General features: G+C 36.3%; 1 protein-coding gene across 6 annotated transcripts in view; it reads left to right on the top strand.

The window, feature by feature from the left end:
- The window catches only part of LOC145978718 (protein vein-like), a 210,317-nt gene that overhangs the window by 172,149 nt on the left and 18,784 nt on the right, over positions 1-19,384 (top strand). For 2 of the 6 annotated variants that reach the window (XR_014440746.1, XR_014440744.1), the window contains exons 4-5: positions 1,248-1,344; positions 7,109-7,459. Coding sequence is in view for 3 of the 6 variants with exons in the window: in XM_083111531.1 (XP_082967657.1) it covers positions 1,248-1,344; positions 7,109-7,170; positions 9,512-9,570 (218 nt within the window). In the remaining 3 variants the exon portion in view is untranslated. Of the gene's footprint in view, positions 1-1,247; positions 1,345-7,108; positions 7,460-9,511; positions 9,583-19,384 lie in introns of those variants that run through there. The other 4 variants (XM_083111543.1, XM_083111527.1, XR_014440745.1 and 1 more) reach the window with 3 other exon arrangements.

Below are 19,384 nucleotides of genomic sequence, written 5' to 3'. Positions count from 1 at the left end.
ATTTATAAAAGGAGGTGTTCAAACTAGACGCACACATTTTTATACATCTTTATTAAAGCACCCACTAACTTAAGCTGGCGAGAGGGGTGGGGGGGGGCTAGAAACAGGTTTTTACGAAGGTCCTGAAAGTAGACACGGGACCTGGAAGTGATAAGGATCCTTGTTTTGTATTGTGTGGCCTGTTTATTAGTCTCGCGACTGTGAAGTGATAGTGTACTTGTTACGTAATGTGTTTTTTTTAGTGTATTCAACAGCAAAATGTGTTATGGCTCAGCAAATGTTTTCTACTGCACAGCGTGTATTTATATATGATTCATATGTGTTAACTCAATCGGCTCGCGAAGTTCAAAGGCGATTTGAAACAAGGTTCCCGGGTATAAAAGTTCCATGTTTTAAATAAATCACTCTTTAAACTAGTTACGGAAACGTGTGCGCTTGATTCACGGACAGTGATCTATTGAGTGACGACATACGACCGCGAGCGCCTCGCTTGCCGATAGCGCAAACACTAACGCGGCGGTCTACATTTCAATAGATCACCCTTTGTAAAACAATTAATGGTATCTTAGACAATATCTCCTTTTTCGACCAAATCAAATTTAATGTAAGAAAAAATAATCTGCGCAATAGAAATATTCTGACTTCTAAGATTTCAAAAACTCATGAATAAACATAAAAACTCACCGATAAATATAATATGCCAAAATTACAAAATTATGGCAGCAAACCACCAGTAGTTAGAGTTTTCTCCCCCACTTGTCAGATATAAAAGAATAATAAACTCAGTATTATATAAAAAAAAATCTGGTAGAATATGGATTGTTAAATATCAATGTTAGTATATATATATATTTCTTATGTTGCATTTACAGTGTGAAATAGATATAAATTATTTGCAAACTTCCTGCCTAAATGTATGTATATAAGTACAGTAATATGTTTTCACGTGATGTATATGATGTTGTACATCTGTGTTTGTATATTAGCCTATAAGTCGAATTGTATCAACAAAACGCAGCCTATGCCTTCCGTAATTGGAGGTTTAATCTCTTGTATGAGTGCAAAGAATGAATGAATAAATAAATAAATACATACATAAATAAATGTATAACACGCTCTGATTATCTACCATGAAGAAACGTATGTATTTAATTAATTTACTTTCTTGTCAACATACTTAATTTTCTTTACATTGTTTATTTAAAAAATGAAGCTTGTGACACTATTTTTCCATTCTTTTTTTTCAGCTCCAAGATGGCCTGGGAAAGAATGCCCAATTCAAACATATTGTTTAAATGGTGGTACCTGCTCTTATTACGAAGTAATAGGGGAATTGGTTTGTCAGTAAGTTGCATCTTTGTTGTTTGCATGCTACACTGTACATGCGGGTTGTGTACATCGAACTACATACGTGATTTGTTTCTGTTAAAGTATACGGAATTTGGCGATGAAGTCAGTCCCACACTATATACAGTTTCTTCTTAAGTTTGTGAATAACAGTAACAAGTATTTGAAAGAAAGTGATAAAAAAAGTGTCCATTGGAGCGTAGAATGGTAAGTACATAGATTAAATCTATCTTGTTTTGCTGCGGCCAATTGTGCAATTAACAAAAATTGCCACATGCTTAATGTACGTTAAGTGGGTAAAAGAGTGATAATATTGCTAAAGGAATACACAGTGCCGTTTGCTCAAAAAGAAAAGAAATCTTTTCTGTTCGAGATCTTTCAAAGCATATGCATATTTTACTAATAATTGACAATCAATATTTTTTTGTGCGTATTTTAATTGCTTTCGGATTCAGATTTCTATTAGGTAATCAAAAAAGTTCTGTCGGTTTCTGATAAGGTCAAACTTCACATACTTCGCATACTGCAAGTTCCAAGGCTAGACGGACAACATGATCGTCAGTTGTTGGTGGGCATATTCACTCGTTCTACTAGTAGGTTATTATGGTCAGTGCAGTTCAACGTGGATATCAGTGAATGAGAAATGGTGAAGTATGTATACTCCCAACTGATTGATAAGAGCCTGTATGCTGGATGAGTTTAAACTAGGAACAAACGCGGCAGCAGGGGAAAAAATATGTCAGGCTTTCGACAATGATGCAGTGAATGAGCGGACAGTTCAATGGTGGTTTCAAAAATTCAAGCACGCCGATGAATCCCTGGAAGATGCACCACACGCTGGAAGACCAACAGCCGTAGACGACGGCGCTCTGCAGATGGCTATTGAGCAAACAATGGTCTAACATGTGGCGACTTGCGAGAAGAATTCCATGTCAGTACATAAACCATTCTACAGCACCTGCTTCAACTTGCAAAACGAGATAAGGTGGGTAGATGGGTCCAGTATGCCTTGGCTGCGAGACCACACGTGGACCCGTGACACTATTCTCTGCCTTGGTCGGGGAATACTGATGCACCCACCTTATTTTCCAGATATTTATTCATTTGATTACCATCCGTTCCATTCCATGGACAACTACCTTAGGGGACGACGGTATCGAAACCCAGACGAGGTGCACACCACAGTGGGTTCCATGGTCTTCCAGAACATTAGGGACAGGTCATTGATGCTGATGGGAACTATGTTTGACCTGCCAGGTCAATTACGCGTCCCTTTTTGGCGTTTGAAGATGTCGGTTGAAAATCCGACAGAACTTTCTTGGTTCTCTAATATCTTGTAGTGTAACACAATTTTTCTGATAAACACTGGAATAATCTTCATTAACCATTCAATAAACATATGCATGCACTACTTTAGTTAAGCTAGATGGAATCTAATTTTCACAGTAGCATGTAACATGTATACTTATATCTAGTTGTAATAAGCAAATATAGTAACCAATAGCAGAAAAAGTAGAATACATCTAATAGCTCATGTATCCGACTATAGATAAGCTTACTGTTAGTTCCACATCGTTTTGTTTTTTAAATTGTCGTTTCAACCTATACGATGAGAATAATATTTCTTAGAATTCCATTCATGGCTTGTAGACCTCGAGCAGGGGCTTGCTTTTGGGCTGTCATCAATACTGAGCAAGACCCAGACAGACTAACTTTGTAGTCAGAAAACTAAAAACAAGCACAGTATGAGACAAATTAAAAACTTGGCTTTCGATGCTTTCTGAGGGTCATCATCAGGGAGGAAAGCATACAGATTGGCTCAAGACGCTTCCTCCCTGATGATGACTGAGAAAGAGTCGAAAACTTGGAGCCAAGTTTTTAATTTGTTTCGTGCTGTGCTTGTTTTTAATTTTCTGGCTAAAGAGGCAAGTCAGATTTTACCATGATCATTCCAGCACGTTGTGTAAGATTTTCTAAAAAAAATCAACTTTCGGACTCGTTGATTGAAAATGAGAGAAGGCAGTTTCCCAACGCACACCCCAAATAGGCGAATACCTATACTAGTCAGAAAGAAGATGCATTTATACGACAGTTCATACTGCTAAAAGAAGTCAAGCAATGCAATCACACGTTTCAAGCTTTCCAATGTGTGTTTGATTGGTTGGTTTTATTTTTTTCGCCTTCCTGCAACTTTAGCTAATCGCGAAGATGAGGATGATTTGTGTGATAACATGAAACGGATGAATGGATAATCACAAACACACAGTATAACACGACAGAAAGTCCACAGAAGCTAAATTTAGACGCCAGAGCCTCGTTATTCTGCAAAATGCAAAACCTTTTCTGACAAGAAGTATATTTGGACCAGTTTGCAATATTCATACCATAGTGTATTATTTAATTAACAGAATACAAGTGTGCACATCACTATAAATATTTATTTCAAAGCACATTCTCGCTGGCTCGGACGCGTAGTCGTCGACTTTCGATCTCACCACCGAAGTTCTCGGGTTCAAATCCCAGTATGGGTGTTCTTGTGAGTATCACTTCATTAATTTCATCATCGTCGCGATTAGCCAAAAGCGTCGCTAAATAACAAAAATACAGGGCAAATTCGCAGTTCTTCCATTGATTCAGTTGATGTTTTAAGTCCCATTTATGCACAGTAAGGCTAATCGAGACTGTACCTACAGTTTAAAGTGGGATCCGAACAACTTTGTACATCCACCAGGTATCGAACCCGGAACCCCTTGATTACAAGGCGACGACACTACCACTGCATCATCGGGGAGGCCCTCATCAGTTCTTAGATTCTGAAAAAATTTAAATATGCTGACCAAGGCAGTAATTTATTTTATTAAAAACATAAACTAAACGTAACGTTTCAACCTTCTAGCAAGGTCTTCATCAGACTCTGTATTTTTGTACTGGATACAGAGTCTGATGAAGACCTTGCTAGAAGGTTGAAACGTTACGTTTAGTTTATGTTTTTAATAAAATAAATTACTGCCTTGGTCAGCATATTTAATTTTTTTCATAATCATGGAAACAAGGCTTAATGGTGTTTTCTTAGATTCGACAAATTCTTTACATAAATAGTATTTTAATAACATTTGTCACCTAGGATTCTTGATAAGTCCTTGGGGTTGGGTTAGATTTAACACATTTCCATTTAATTATGTTGACTAATTACAACGATATTTTTTTTTTACTAATTCTTGAGATACTTTGCTTTCTCTCGCTTCCTCAGAAAAGTTCTTGGCCAGCTTTTTCCATCGCAAGGCGCGGCGAGTGGTCCTTCCAAAGCAAACAGGATCTGTAGGATGATGAAAATGTATTGATTCACGATAGTACAGAAAATAAGAGGATACGGAAAAATTAAAACGCTAGTTTCATACAACCAACAAGAGTGACAACATCTCAGCAGTTTTTGAGATAGAAACAGCTACATAGTACGCACCTCTATATACGTATATACCACATGCATTTCGATAATTTTTATGTGCGACTGGCCACAGTTTACCGCCAAAAGAATCGGAGCGTGAGCCACTTTTTGTGGCAATCACAAAAACTATGGTCTCGTGTGTGTGTGTATGTGTACATTTACAGGCTACTAAGAAACCATTTGTTTAATATCTTGCCCAAATTGTCACAATTTGTAGCTGCAACAAAATTAATACGTCTGTACCACAAAGAAAGAAATGGAAATAAGAGTGTTTATTCCTTTATTTTTGCCAAAGAGAAAGCAAGCAAGTTAATTATATAATCAACAATATACATACAGGGTGTCGCTGTAAGACACCGACAAACTTATACAGTATGTAGAGGATATCAAGGAAAATGATTTTTCTTGATAACGTGTTGGGACGTTTAGGTATAGTTATGAGCCACCTCAAAACCATATTTCTTCTCCTGTATGTATGCAAGCAGACACCAAATTTCACAGTTGCAGCAGACAATTTTTTTTATTATTATTTTTGCTAGTAAACTTAATAAAAACGCCAGAATATCATGGAAACTGTCTAATGACAGTATAGATGTTGACAGGGTGAAATCTCTGGCCTTAGATCATGCCAGTATCTAAAAAATGTAATCTATCGCTTGATATGTTTACATTATTTTTGGCGGTCAAGCGCCTTGGGAGATCGACTCCTTCACCACCAACAAATCCTGGCTAGACTATTGTTCTTTCATTGTGTTCGTTGTTTCATCTATTTCATTAAATCACCATTCATCCTCATGGTCACGATAAATCAAATGAGGTAGAAGAGCGACGTTAAATTACCAAAAATATCAAGCGTTTGTATTCAAAATAGAATTCCGAACATATTTCCAGAGCTATTCATGTTCCAGAAGACTTGCTTTGATTTTTAACACAGTCAGTCTGTAGTACTAAAGATTTAGTATGTTTTCCCTCAAAAAAATAAAATAAATGTCAGTGTCAACCTTGAATCATACATGCAGCACAAAAATTTGTCTCATTTGAGGGTTCATAGCTTCGAAACGGAGGCTCAACGACCAAACAAAACACAATTAAGAGAAATTGTCCACCTCGATGACACCTGCATGTTGTGATAGCTTGTAGGTGTTATATGTGTATGTGTGTGTGTGTGTGTGGAATACAAAATCAAAAATATTTTACTGATTTTTTCTACTCGTTTGGACTTAAAATTTGAAGCTCTAATCCACTACACACTCGAATTTATTTAGAAATATAGGGAAATGGAAAAATGACAACTACGTAGAAACGAGAACCTGACTCTCAGTTCCAATTACAATTTAGCAGCCGAAATTATTCCAAAATTCCAATTAAGATATTATATACCTTTGTAAAATGCATTGTCTCTAACTTTGTATTATGGCAAGTATTGTAAAACACAAGAAATGGTGAAAATATAAGCACTTATGTCTACTTACTCCATGCTATGTAATAATATAACCGGTGAGGCAGCAGCCCACCTGCCGAGGTGGGAGAACATGAATCAGTTACGGGAAGATGTGTGGTCAGCATGACGAACTCCCGGTCGTTGCTGTAGGTTTCTATGACCGGGTTACGCTACTCATTCGTAGCTCTCCAAATTCCTCACGCTAGTTCCTCATAGTGTCATAGACATTCACTACCTTGCCACTAATGAGGCTATTATGAGCTTTGTTTCCATGAACTACTGCTTCAATCTGCCCCCAATTAAAACTGCATTACTTTGGAAGGATGATGATAGAAGTTGTAAATATGGAATGAAATAATTGCTTTTCTTTAGACTTTATGAATATGCAGCAGCATGCAAAACACATTAACAAAAGTTAGCGTTGCATATTATTAATGTTGATCTGCATGACTGAGAAAAATATAATTTCTTACAGTGACACTATTAAAACTAACTTCGCTCAAGATCATAATAAACTTTGTTTATGAAATTCAACTTTAAGCACCAAATATCTAATATCTTACAATCTTCCCGACAGTGAAGTAAAGTATCCTTACAGAGGAATTGGAGTACACATTTCGGTAACTGTGCTTTTTTTTTGTTGTATCTTTGCATCTTGTAGATACCGGTAAACTAAATCTTGGAGTTAATTTACTACTACGCAGAGGATAGAGAATTAAGTTATTGTTATTAACTGCTAAGAAACACAATTATCGTCAAAAGCAGACAATATAAATCGAAATGCCATTTGCTTTCTAAGATTTCACTAACAATATATTCCTATAATATACTAAGAAACCTACATTGTTGAACTCTTTTTTTTTTCTTTTTCCCAGATGTGCTGATGGCTTCAAGGGTCAGCGATGTGAACATAAAGACGTCTATAACCACGAGAGTAGTATGTATAGGTCGTATTTTTGTTTACTAGGAATTTCTTCTCAATACTACCCTTGCTAAAAAAAAAAAAAAGGAAAACAATTAAGATAAAAAAAATTTCCCCCAGAATGGTTCGCGAAAAATGTTGCACTTGTGATCGAATATCCCGATCAAATTACCCAACTCACAACAAATTAGGATGAAGTCTACCAGCTCCTGGGGTCAAGATGTTTCCTGTTCAGTGACTTGAGGTGACCTTTTCTTGCGTCACGGAGGTCACCGTGTGACAATCGACAGTCTACTCTGGCTAGGTATGTAAACAACAAAATAATAATATATCACCCAAAAAAAACACCCAGTAGGAGATAATATTAATGAGAAACGACATCTACCTTTTGTTTTGCCCTTTCTTCCACTGCTAATGCACGAAGGGTGTTATACAAATACAGAATAATGTATAATCTATCTTTCCTGTTTTACTGGAGTAATCATGAAACGCATAAATCCATATTTTTTCCTTCTGACTATGTGCACGAACAGATACTTGGATACGAATACACACACACACACACAGCATATTACACCTACACACATTAATATTCATAGTTTCCTGGGATTAGCCAAAAGTGGCAGAAAAGTGACGTAATATAAATCATAGTTCTATGACAGTCTACATTATCTTACTTTATTCTAATGGGAGGGAAGAATAAACTAAGATTATAGCCGAATTATAGCGACACCCATGCCCATGATTTACCCCAATTGTGCTGTAATATAATACTATTTCCTTGCACAGATACTTGCAGACTGATCTCTTCATTTAACTTCTGTATCTTTGTGTATTTGTTTTCTTAAACTACTAGTTTCCGTAAACGCATTACTTGTTCTCAATGTTTGTGTTCGATCAGTGGATGAAACTAAAGGCAAGTCCTAGATTTGTTGTGAGAAGGTTTTCGTGTGGTCAATTTGACTCATAACTGCGAGTCTAACTTAAATAAAACTACGATTTTGTCTGTTAACAACTGTGAAAGGTTTTGCGGGATTGTCTTTCTCGAGTTTTCTTACAAATATCAACTAGTTATTCTTTAATCCTTGTACAACCTCCACGTTTCTTCTAACAGAATCACAATATTTATAACGATTGAAGCACTAATAATGAATGTTTAATTATTGTAGTTGCATACGTCCGTCCTTCTTTTAGTTACTATAATGAACACGACGGAACTAACAAAAGTCTTATGCTAACGTAGAATACTGAATAGTGAACATGTTGCATTTATAACAGATCTAACTTTAAACTAACGAACTCAGTGTTGTTTTTTTAAGTAATAGGAAATTTTACATCCTACCTCGACTCAAGTACAGGTAAGGAATTTCAGTAATGTACCTACTTTCATCTGTAAAAATACACAACCTTGATTTGAACAAATGCAGTCTTTAACCTCTATGTCGGCCAGCATTACTATCACCAAAGACTTACAAAATATTAAGTTATCGTTAAAATTAATTGTGATTTCTACTTCTATCTTGCTATTGGTTACTGTTGTGTTCGTGTATGTCAGTAACTTACCGTATCAAAATATCAGCATCTATATAATCACATTTTGAAAATACGTATTGTTGTTACTAATACGTGTATGTTTATTGTATATATATACTAATAATAGATTACTACGCTTGTTTTTTAACATTCTTGATGTTTGTTTTGCATGTATTTAGTGTTTGTATTTTTTTATCACGGTGCTTTCATTCTACACAAAAAATCTAAATACGTTCACATTTTAGTATAAATCATTGTACTGTCATTCTTTGACAAATTACAAAGGTACTAGAAACCTTAGGTATAATCTCATTTATTAGTGAGCAATAATCACGTCGTTCATAATTAATAAATTAGTTACTATTGTTGTTACATTTAATTGATGGATAAGTCATGTAATGGATAAGTCATGTAGTGATAATCATTAAAGCAATGTACAGTATATACAACTTCGCCTCGTTAAATTGCATTGGGTCAAAAAATTCTATCGATACTTAAATGATTTAAACGTTACATTCCACAAATGTTTCATTTTTTACATCTAATTAAAGAGATTAAAACATAAAAATGGCAGTAGAAATTATGAATATAGAAAATATTAAATTATTTTGTCAACAAATGTGGCAGATTTCTGTTAATGATTTCTCATAATCATATTCAAGAAATGGCCATTGTAACGAAAATTAATTGTAAATTGTAATGAAATAAATAAAAAAACGCACTTTATATGCAAATATGAACATGTAGAATGAAAGGACCGTGATAGGGCGAGATGATGATGAGAAGAGATGTTGGTTGACACTCCCCATCTTTTCTACTCTAGATGTTCGGTCGGGTTCATTGGAGACAGATGTCAGTACAAGGACGCTGGTGTCGGGATAGGCCCAGTGAGAAGTATGTATCCATTTACACTTTGCACATACTCAATTTTTTCTTGTATTCAATGCGTAAACGGTTAAATAGAAATAATTAAATTTGTCATTAAAAAACACACGAAGCATGCACGTTCCTAAGTGTTTTGCAAAAAATATTTAAAATTATTCAGTGCTTACAGTATTTATAAATAATTTTTATAGTTTTAATTATTTTCCCTAGTTAAAAGTAATTTATTCCTTTGTTCAGTAAATGAATAAAATAATAAATTATATGCATTAAGGAGTTAGTTAACAAATGTACTATTTTTAATAAGTTTATAGGTAAATACAACAACTCTTTTACAATTATTAACACTAACCAATAATGCACATATTTTGAAATATTCTGTTTCAACAGCACCATATATAGATAGACTGTTTATACTGAATACTCTACGCAATATAATTACCATATCAATGCACTAGTAAAGGTATGTTTTAATTTAAGTGTTAACCAGAGAAAATAAAGTAATTTGCAGCATCTTATTTAAAGATACTGTTCTTTTTGCAGTTTTAATTAATTAGATATCTAAACTGTTTTTTCATGTTCATTTGTTTATTACTTCAATTCTGTTCAAATCAACCTTTAATATAAATATCGCCTTTCCAATGTTAAGATATTTGGTGAAAATAATGTATACCGACAACAATCTATACGCGAGCAAAGCATCTTGTACTCTTTCACATATATCACTGATAACGTTTATTTTTTTGTAACAGTTAAACAAACTTAATTTCACTTGTGAAACATAACATAAATTAGAAAAGATATACATTTTTTCAACATTCTCACCTAAAACTGAAACTAGATCATTTTTTACATGTGCTTTCAATGAGTAGTAACTTAGTTTATCAGTGGTCGCTTTTGTACGTGTAGATATGTATGTGTTGTATGTGTATGTGTTATAATGTTGAATGTTTATGACTTGAACATGTACCATGTTGAGAATTTACTAGCATATGAGATAGTGTATTTGTATGTATACACACCCCATCTATTACGTTTTACGAAACTCAAAGCCAGTGTGTTCTCAAAGTGTCTTTCCTCTGTTTGCATGTTCATGAAACCCCACTAACGTTGTGCTTCCTCTTAAGCATGATTGTTGTGCTCGATCTGTTATGATGGCTAATTGTAAAATATGTAGAATTACGATAGAAGAGGAAAAAACATCAGCAGTTTCGAATTCTCTAACTTTTTACTTTACATGTTAACACACCATCACTACAGTTTGAGGATATATGATATAAGGACAATTTCGAAATATTTTAAACATTTTTCAAAGATCGTATGCAGTGCAGAAATTTAAGCGAATCCAGGCTCGACCACGACTCAAACCCAGGTCTCTGGCATTGTTCTACAACTTAGATATAGAATCAGACCTGGGTTTACCTGATTTTTTCGCTTTCGCTATTTTACTTGCATAGAATTGTCTCTGATAGTGTTATCGCGACAGGAACTCTTGCCTTTCAAACAATGCTCATGTCCAAAGGGCCTAGTACGCGTATCTCCCAGCCAGAGGCGTCTCCTGAACGCATGCGGTGCATGCTGCGCATGCGTCACTTGTGGGAAAAAGGACAGCTTGCTCTGCGACGATATTTATGAGCATTTCTACATTCTAATTTCTTCATATAGGAGAAGTATTTATTTTACACGAGAGCGCTCAACTAAGCTTATATTACATTTCTTGGATCTGAAGTGAAAGAAAGTAATAATTATTTTCTCACAATTGACGCATGCGTCACTTCAGATCCAAGAAATGTAATATAATCTTAGTTGAGCGCTCTCGTGTAAAATAAATACTTCTCCTATATTAAGAAATTAGAATGTAGAAATGCTCATTAATGTCGTCGCAGAGCAAGCTGTCCTTTTTCCGACAATTGACGCATGCGCAGCATGCACCGCATACGTTCAGGAGACGCCTCTGCTCGCAGCTTAGAGATGTATACAACAGTGGCGATTTCTCTGGGTGTGTAAGTCGTGTGTCAACGGCCAAAGGAAAACGAAATAAAGAAGAAAGTATCTGTACTTTTATAAATTACGATTTTGAGCGTTTTTCTTTAGTTGTCAGTTTCGAGCGCCCGGTAGTTTACGAACGCGGCGCAGCGCGCAGTTGTTGTCAGGCAGGCAGATCGGTCCCAGACTGCCAGGACCATAGACATACTACGCCAGGATGTTGGAGAGGAAATACAACGTCTTACCACTGCCGAAACATAGGATGACCGCGCATGCGCATCCTGCCACCCACCACCATGGTTAGCTTCTCAAGGTGTTGTATTTGTTTCCAACGCTTTGGCTTTCATTCACCCCGCGTTCCGCGTTGTTTTGCTCGTGATTGTTGTGCATTATTTTTTAAACGTGTGGTGTGAAGTGATGTGATTATTTTAAGATGGAGAATAGTGAAAGTGTTGTGCAAAACTATTTAAATGATTCCTTTTCTTCGCTTTCGTATTCAGAAAAGAAACAAGTGATTGACAATGGTCGACCATGTCCGAATCTCACAATGTCAACATATGTTAAAGGAAAAAGTGGTGCTGGAAAAGGTTTTGAGAGACATTTTCGAAAAGAACTCTATGAAATTTCAGACTGGCTTTGCGGGTGTGATGTGGTGAAAAAATTTTACTGTTGAACTTGTTTATTATTCTTAGGGGAGTGCGGGATCCCGAAAAGTCGGCACCGGGATCGGGAAAGAAATTTCCTGTCCCGATCCCGACTTCGGGAAATTACTTCCCGACTTTTTCGGGATCCCGAGCAGTCGGGAAATACCGAATGGTCATTATAAAAAGTTGTTAATTCTCGATGTTTTCGGCATTGCAAATGTCTGGAACTTATCGGAAATTCTTTGTTTTTGTATCAGAAATGCAAAAACAATCACGTAAGGTGAAAATGACGTGTAGAATTAGATTTTTCAAGAGCTTCGGAAAATTTCGAACATTTCCCGTCCCGAAAATTTCCCGACTTTGTCGGGAAATTGAGAATTTTTTCCCGTCCCGAATGTCGGTATTTAAAAAATATCCGTCCCGACTTTCGACTAAAAAAAATGTTTGGAATTATCAAGGGTATGCGGATTTGAATCATCTCAATACTGCAGTGAAAAAACACAGTGAGTCTGAATTGCATCTTTCTAGTTTCTTTAAATTTAGTAGTTTTGTTGCCACCCCTACTAGAATTGACGGTCTTTTGGATACTCAACGAAAATCTGAAACAGAGCTACACAATGAAAAAGTAAAAAAGAACAGGGAAATATTAAAGAGGTTGATTAACGCCATCTACTATTTAACAAAGCAAGAACTGCCATTCCGAGGCCATGAGGAAAATGCAGCATCTCTAAATAAGGGCAATTACATGGAATTCCTTATTGCAAGTGTCGAGTTTGATCCCTCATTAAAAGAACATTTATTAAATTCTACAGTTTTTCGTGGTACTTCGGCAGGCATTCAAAATTATTTAATAATTCAGTTTCGATGTTCTGAGAGATGAAATCTACAATGAAATTCAAAACACAGACATTGTCGATGAAACATCAGACATTAGCAATAAATCTCAGGTGTCAACGATGTTACTTTTTTTCCGGACTCACAGAAAAAAATCATTCAAAGATTTCTTGGGTTTCATGACATGAGCGCCGATAAAACTGCAGGAGCTCTTTTCAGTCACGTGACTGAAATAATGGATAAATATAAGTGTGGGGATAAATTAATTGCCCAGACATACAATGGATCTTCTGTAATGAGTGGTCAGTTGAATTATCTCCATCGAGAAAGAATTACTTTCTAAGCTGCGAGAAGGGGAAAAATCCAAATTTTATGAGGCGGTGATCAGCGCATTTCTCTCTAAAGAAAGAAGAATAGAGCTGGAATTCAAGTAACTATAAGTAATGAGCAGTTGATTTTTCAAAATTTACTTTTTGGAAGGATAAATGAAGGGTAAGGGGGAAATACCGGGAATGTGCATTTTAGCGATTTTTCAATGAACGGGTTATTCTTATGTCCAGGGTGTTTTTTGTAGGGGTGATGGGAGTTCCACGAACCCCTCTGGTTGCAAACTGCTGCTTTAAAAATTAATTGTATGGCGAAGTATTGAACATTAATTTTCTCTTTTAAACATTCCTTGCTTGTCCTTACCCTTCAAAAATATTAATATTTTAAATGAAGTATTTACTACATTTAAAATAATTTATTTAATTTAATGTTTTTCTAAATATTTCTAAATTTACACCAAAAATGTTCGGAGAAAATGAGTAATATTGGGTCACAGAAATGAGAGGGGGAGGGGTTAACATTCCTTCTTTGACAACGCCTTAAGTTCAGGGTCAGGAGACGCCACTGGTATACACTGTATGTAACGTGTACTTCAAACCAACGGCCATTATGAATTATGATTGCGTGAAAGGTCTCGAAACCAGAACCTTTGCAAATGAGATCACGAGTCAACTACTAAACGAAGAGGTTTATTTAGAGTTTTTCATGTGGGTTTGGTGTCAGGTCGTTTTTAGTGGAAACTAATGCTAAAAAGACCATAAATTGGGCTGTGTTAGGGAGTCGGGGTGGTGTGTGGATAAGTTACTAACTCAACATGCTCGACTATGAGAGTCCTAATTTTGTTATTAAATCCTACTTGGAGATTCCTATAGAGTCGGCGGCCTCTCACCGAAAGGCCACAAACGCTTTGAAGATGTACCGAAGCATCCTTACACTCATAAGTGGGCGCATTAAACGTGTCGGCTTGCGTCGTTGCGTGAGGTCTGGCGCAATATACTTCGCTACTTTCCCTACAATCTGGATTTCAGCGATCGGATAGAGATGCGTGCAGCGAGATGGCGACAAGTCTGGTTAAATAAAGCCTCGGCGCTGGCCATCGGAGGAACTTAAACAAACAAAGTGGCGGAACGTTGACGCCTACCGAGCTAATCACAGGCTGTGCAGACTCCCACCCACATGTGTTCTCTCGCATTCAACTCCATCGAAGACATGTCTTTTATGCCGACCAGACAACTTAACTCCAAGCCCTTTCTCGTTTGTGATTTTTCTCCCCTGTTTCTCTACCAAAAATACGTCTCTTCAATCCATTAGCTGGAGGCATAGACGTGCTGAATTAAGATAGGGCAGTTTGCCAAATGAAGTCTACCGTTTTTTACTCCATATTTCCAGCTACCTGCGATTCTATCTTATGAGCGTGCGCTGTATCCCAAAACAGGGGCGACTTCAGGAAGTAATTCTTTGATGGGTCTCTTTTTTTCAAGTTTATTAGCCTACAGCAGCGGCTATTAGCCTTTCATATTCCACAGACTCCCTTTAAATATACTTGTTACGGACCCACAAGTTCTAAAGTCCATGAAATATTTATTAAAAAGTGCTCAGGAAGGGTATTTTATTACAATGGTACAATGCAATTTATATTTTTCTACAATACCCACTTCATTATTTTTAATAATAATAATAATAATGAGGAAGAAGAAGAAGAATGTGCTAAATACAAGGAATGGCTTCCTAATATTACTCTAATTAGAAATGTGAGTCTTCATTTACTTGCTACAAAGGGTCGCGGGTTTGATACCTGGTGGAGCACATAGTGGTTCGGATTCCACTTTAAACTGTAGGTCCAGTCTAGATTAGCCTATATGTGCATAAAGTGGACTTAAAACAAAATTTCAATCAATTTTGGGCTTACTGTTCTTGTGTCGGGCTTAATATCTGATACTTGTTTCTCGAGTTCCACAATGATTTTCATACGCTAATATGTCTTTATCAAAGGCAACAATACCTTCAAAGCTCTCTTCGATAATTCTGAAAAGTCTTCTTGTGAGCCCAGATATTTGGGAGCGACTTTTCCTAGACGAAATGGAAATGTGGATTGCGTATTTATATTTATATATTCTAAGCAATCTCTAAAATAATAAAAACGATAGAAATGTTGTCCTTTTCACGTCTAGCAAACCGCGGAAAATGTTTAAAGTGGCAAAATAAATTGCGTTTTATCTGAAACTTTGAATGAGCCCCAGATCTTATCAGTGGTGTCCATTCCCCCCCCCCCCAAAGGTCTATGACGCACTCCCCCCAAAGGTAGAACATTCCTCCCGCCCCTCCCCTTATGCCGCATTATATGGGTCAGACAAAATTTGCGGATCGATATAATACAGACATACCAATATATGGTTACTGTAGGTATTGTTTACAATATGGACATTCGCATGTACGATTTGACATTCATTGAAATAACACTTTACGTAAGTGATAATAACTTCTGACATTGCAAAGTTGATGCAGCAAACGTATTGTTAATTTCCAGGTGGAGGCACAAGTGGTTCGGATCCCACTTTAAACTGTAGGTCCAGTCCCGATTAGCCTTACTGTGCATAAAGTGGACTTAAAACAAGAAGTCAATCAATCAATCAATTATTGTTAATTTTGTCATTTTGCACCACTTTTAAAATATCGGACTCAAGATGAATAATGTTTCCGCAGTAAGTCTCCACACCCTTACAAACCGATTGTAAAGGCATAAGAGGTGGTGTCTCATTTCAACCCCATCGCTGCGATTACCCACAGGTAGGTAGAAAAACTGTACATAATGACCATAACTAAAAATCAATAACAAGTCAAACGAAACGATCCCCCTATTTTTGTGTGAAGATATATAGAATTGGTAGCTAAACTATAGAAGTTTGTCCTCCCCCCCCCCTAAAAAAATTACTCCTGTGGGCACCCCTGGCTCTTACACTAAAGTCGCCACTGTCCCAAGACACTTAGACGTACAAATTTGTATTAAATGCATATGCTGCATATTCTAACACGTTGTTGACTTTGACATTTGAGTGCAACATTCATAAAGATAAAAAAGAATTGTTGGGGTAGCTGCTGGTTAGTTTATTTTTACATCACATATTTCCCTAATTTCGACACTGAAACGGGTGAAGTCGAATATACGAGGGTGGGTCAATAATTATATGCAATACAGTTACTTCTGTTGGCAACACTGTCATTTCGTCGCAAACATCACTACTGGAGGATTAAAAATTATAGATACTCCAGTTTAGACTCTAATTAAAAATTAATCAGTAAACCTACATAAAAACGAGTTACATAAAAGTTTAGCTTATTCAATTCTGCGTTAATCTATGTTTTTTCGAGTAGCCCTACTATTTTTAGTTGTCGTGAGGACAAGAAAAGGGCCTGTCTTTTTTTTTTTTTAGTTTTGTAAACGATTTCTCTCTTTGAAAGTCTATAAATAAAAAAAAAGCATGTGGTCCGGTCGTGTTAAAATATCAACACCGCACGTACTGGCTCGCAGTGACAGCCCGCAGTTTCCACGGTTCAACGGATATCGCTACCTGCGATGTTGTGGGGTTCCATCAGTGGCGTGCCCAGGATTCTCGAAAGGGAGGGGTTACATGTACCTTTTTTAGTAGTCAATCCTCATTTTGCTATATTTTCCTGCCTTTGATGTTCTTTTTTTTTTAGAAATTTTGTGCCAAGGGGAGTGGTTATGACCCCCACCAACCCCCTCTTGGGCACGCCACAGCGTTCCACGTACATTTTTACACCGTTGAATAAGAATCTGTATAAAATCGGTTTCTAAATGTGAATTGACCATGATGATGGATTTTAAAAACAGATGCAAAGAGCTTCAAAACAAGACTAATACTGTATTTGTAGGACTACCCTATACTAAGAAAAAGTTGTTTCGCAAAATTGTTGAGAACGGATTTTTGACAAATTTTAAAAATCTGAAAATTAAGAATGGTGATCAAAACCTTTCTGTCTGCATCGTACTAGAATTACATCACGATCGAACCACCCGTTTTGTATTTATAGAATTTCAAAGAGAGTGATCGCTTGAAAAACTCGAAAAATGCGGCACTTCTTTTGTTCTCACTACTTTTTTTTATTGGAGTCGAAACTCAAGTATCTATAATTTTTAATCCAACAGCTAGTACACAGGTTTGAAGTTGTCAGTTACATTGTCGCTGTCGTGACGGTAACGATAATGCTCGGCTTTCCGTTTTCACCCAAGAAGATCAGCGTTGAATAGTCCTTTCTTTGTGGTCTGATTGCATATCAGGGCCGAAAACCATCGAAGACTTCCGACACAGTGTGGGCATATTGTTTTGTCGCAGTGGAGTGTCTACGAATAGATTGAAATGTTCAAAAATGCTCGCACAAATGTTGGAGTCCTGGCGTGGGTTTTCGGCTCCTTCATGGGTGTCATAATTATTTAGCATTTTAATCTGAATTCATTACATATTTATAGTTTCCTAAATAACCAATGTTTTATTAAAACTATTGTCTTATCGACATTTTACTATATTTCTACTTTTATTGGTTATGAATGGATCTACGTATACCATGCTGTTTGTTGTCAGTGTTTGACATACATTGACAGACAGATGGACAGATTGATAATAAATAATAAATGTATATTTAATTGATTGATAATAAATATTCCACTACACCAGAAGATGATATTCTTTCACCTCACGTGAGGTGGCTGAACATAATAGGCGGTAAACTGTTAATTTATTTATTACATCTTGGCATTTGTAGTTGTTTCCGACCAATCAACATGCATCGGATGATTCGATTGTCGAACTTTTTCTAATCGGTTGATGAAATTTGCTCGTGCCTTTAATTAAATTGTCATTCGATCAATCAAACTGTATGCAATTTAAAAATCTCCAATCTGAGCTCCTCGTAGAATATATATATTTTATGGGAAACTTCTAATATGCCTACACTTAGCAATAGAACAACTATATTTTTTTTAAAATGTGTCAATTACTTAAATCCTCTATACGTTTCATCGCTTCTGAAATCTCCTTTCACAGTTCTGTAAAAATAACCTGCCTCTGCAGTCCCTCGTTCCGCGAGCATCCCTCTTCTGCGGCCATTGATTTGTACTTGAACTTCTTGCATCTTTATTTAAGTTCGATGCTTAATTTTTAGCCTTTATTTGAACAGCACATTGCGTAAATGTTTTCATGATTTCCGAAATCATCTGCCTTCTGATCTCCCGATATTAATAGGGTTAAGGTATTGTAAAAATATATGGCTCCATCGTCACAATATTGTATACATGAAGCGTGCTTTTTCTAGAGATTATGTCGTTGGAATTGAGAAAAAGCTCCGTGCTTTGAAGCTTAAACGCCGACTTATCACTCGTCGACATTGACAACATAAATAAACCCACCTTTGCCGGTTTCTTTGCTACAGCATCGCCGGGACGTATTTCGAAGAAATCTGACGTCAGAAGTTGCAAACCTGGGCCTATCTCGAGGTCATGTTCCTCCATATTAACGCGGCTATTAACAAAATTCTCTCCCAACATTCTTTATTTTACAGTCGCGTCTCTATTTTTGCGCATGGGGAATACGACAAGAGAGAAACGAACGACTAATGTTCATAACTACAACATCCGATTTCTAATATTGGTAGCCCGCGAGTTATTCAACGTTTACACAAAGTTCTATAAGGTACTGTATTGCGCATTCCGATGCATGTATGTGTATGATTCGTCATCGTGTGAAATAATAAATGTGGGAAAGACTTCGGAAAACAGGGAAAACACGCAAAGGGCACGGCTGTGAGAAAATGGAGGAAGTTATATCAATGAATATTGTTGCCAAGAAATGAAACAGCAATACATCAGTATTGGGTTTAAAATGCTTATATGTACCTCATTAAAGGAGTAATACTAATTTAATATGTTCAAAAATATGGATAATTCAATTTTGTTTTTTGTCATTATATGTTTGCGTTAATTGATTGATTGATTTGGTTTATTTTAC

The sequence above is a fragment of the Lepisma saccharinum genome, chromosome 1 (assembly GCF_977018435.1).
Source record: "Lepisma saccharinum chromosome 1, izLepSacc3.1, whole genome shotgun sequence".
Lineage (NCBI taxonomy): Eukaryota > Metazoa > Arthropoda > Insecta > Zygentoma > Lepismatidae > Lepisma > Lepisma saccharinum.
This window is presented reverse-complemented; position numbering and strand designations above follow the sequence as displayed.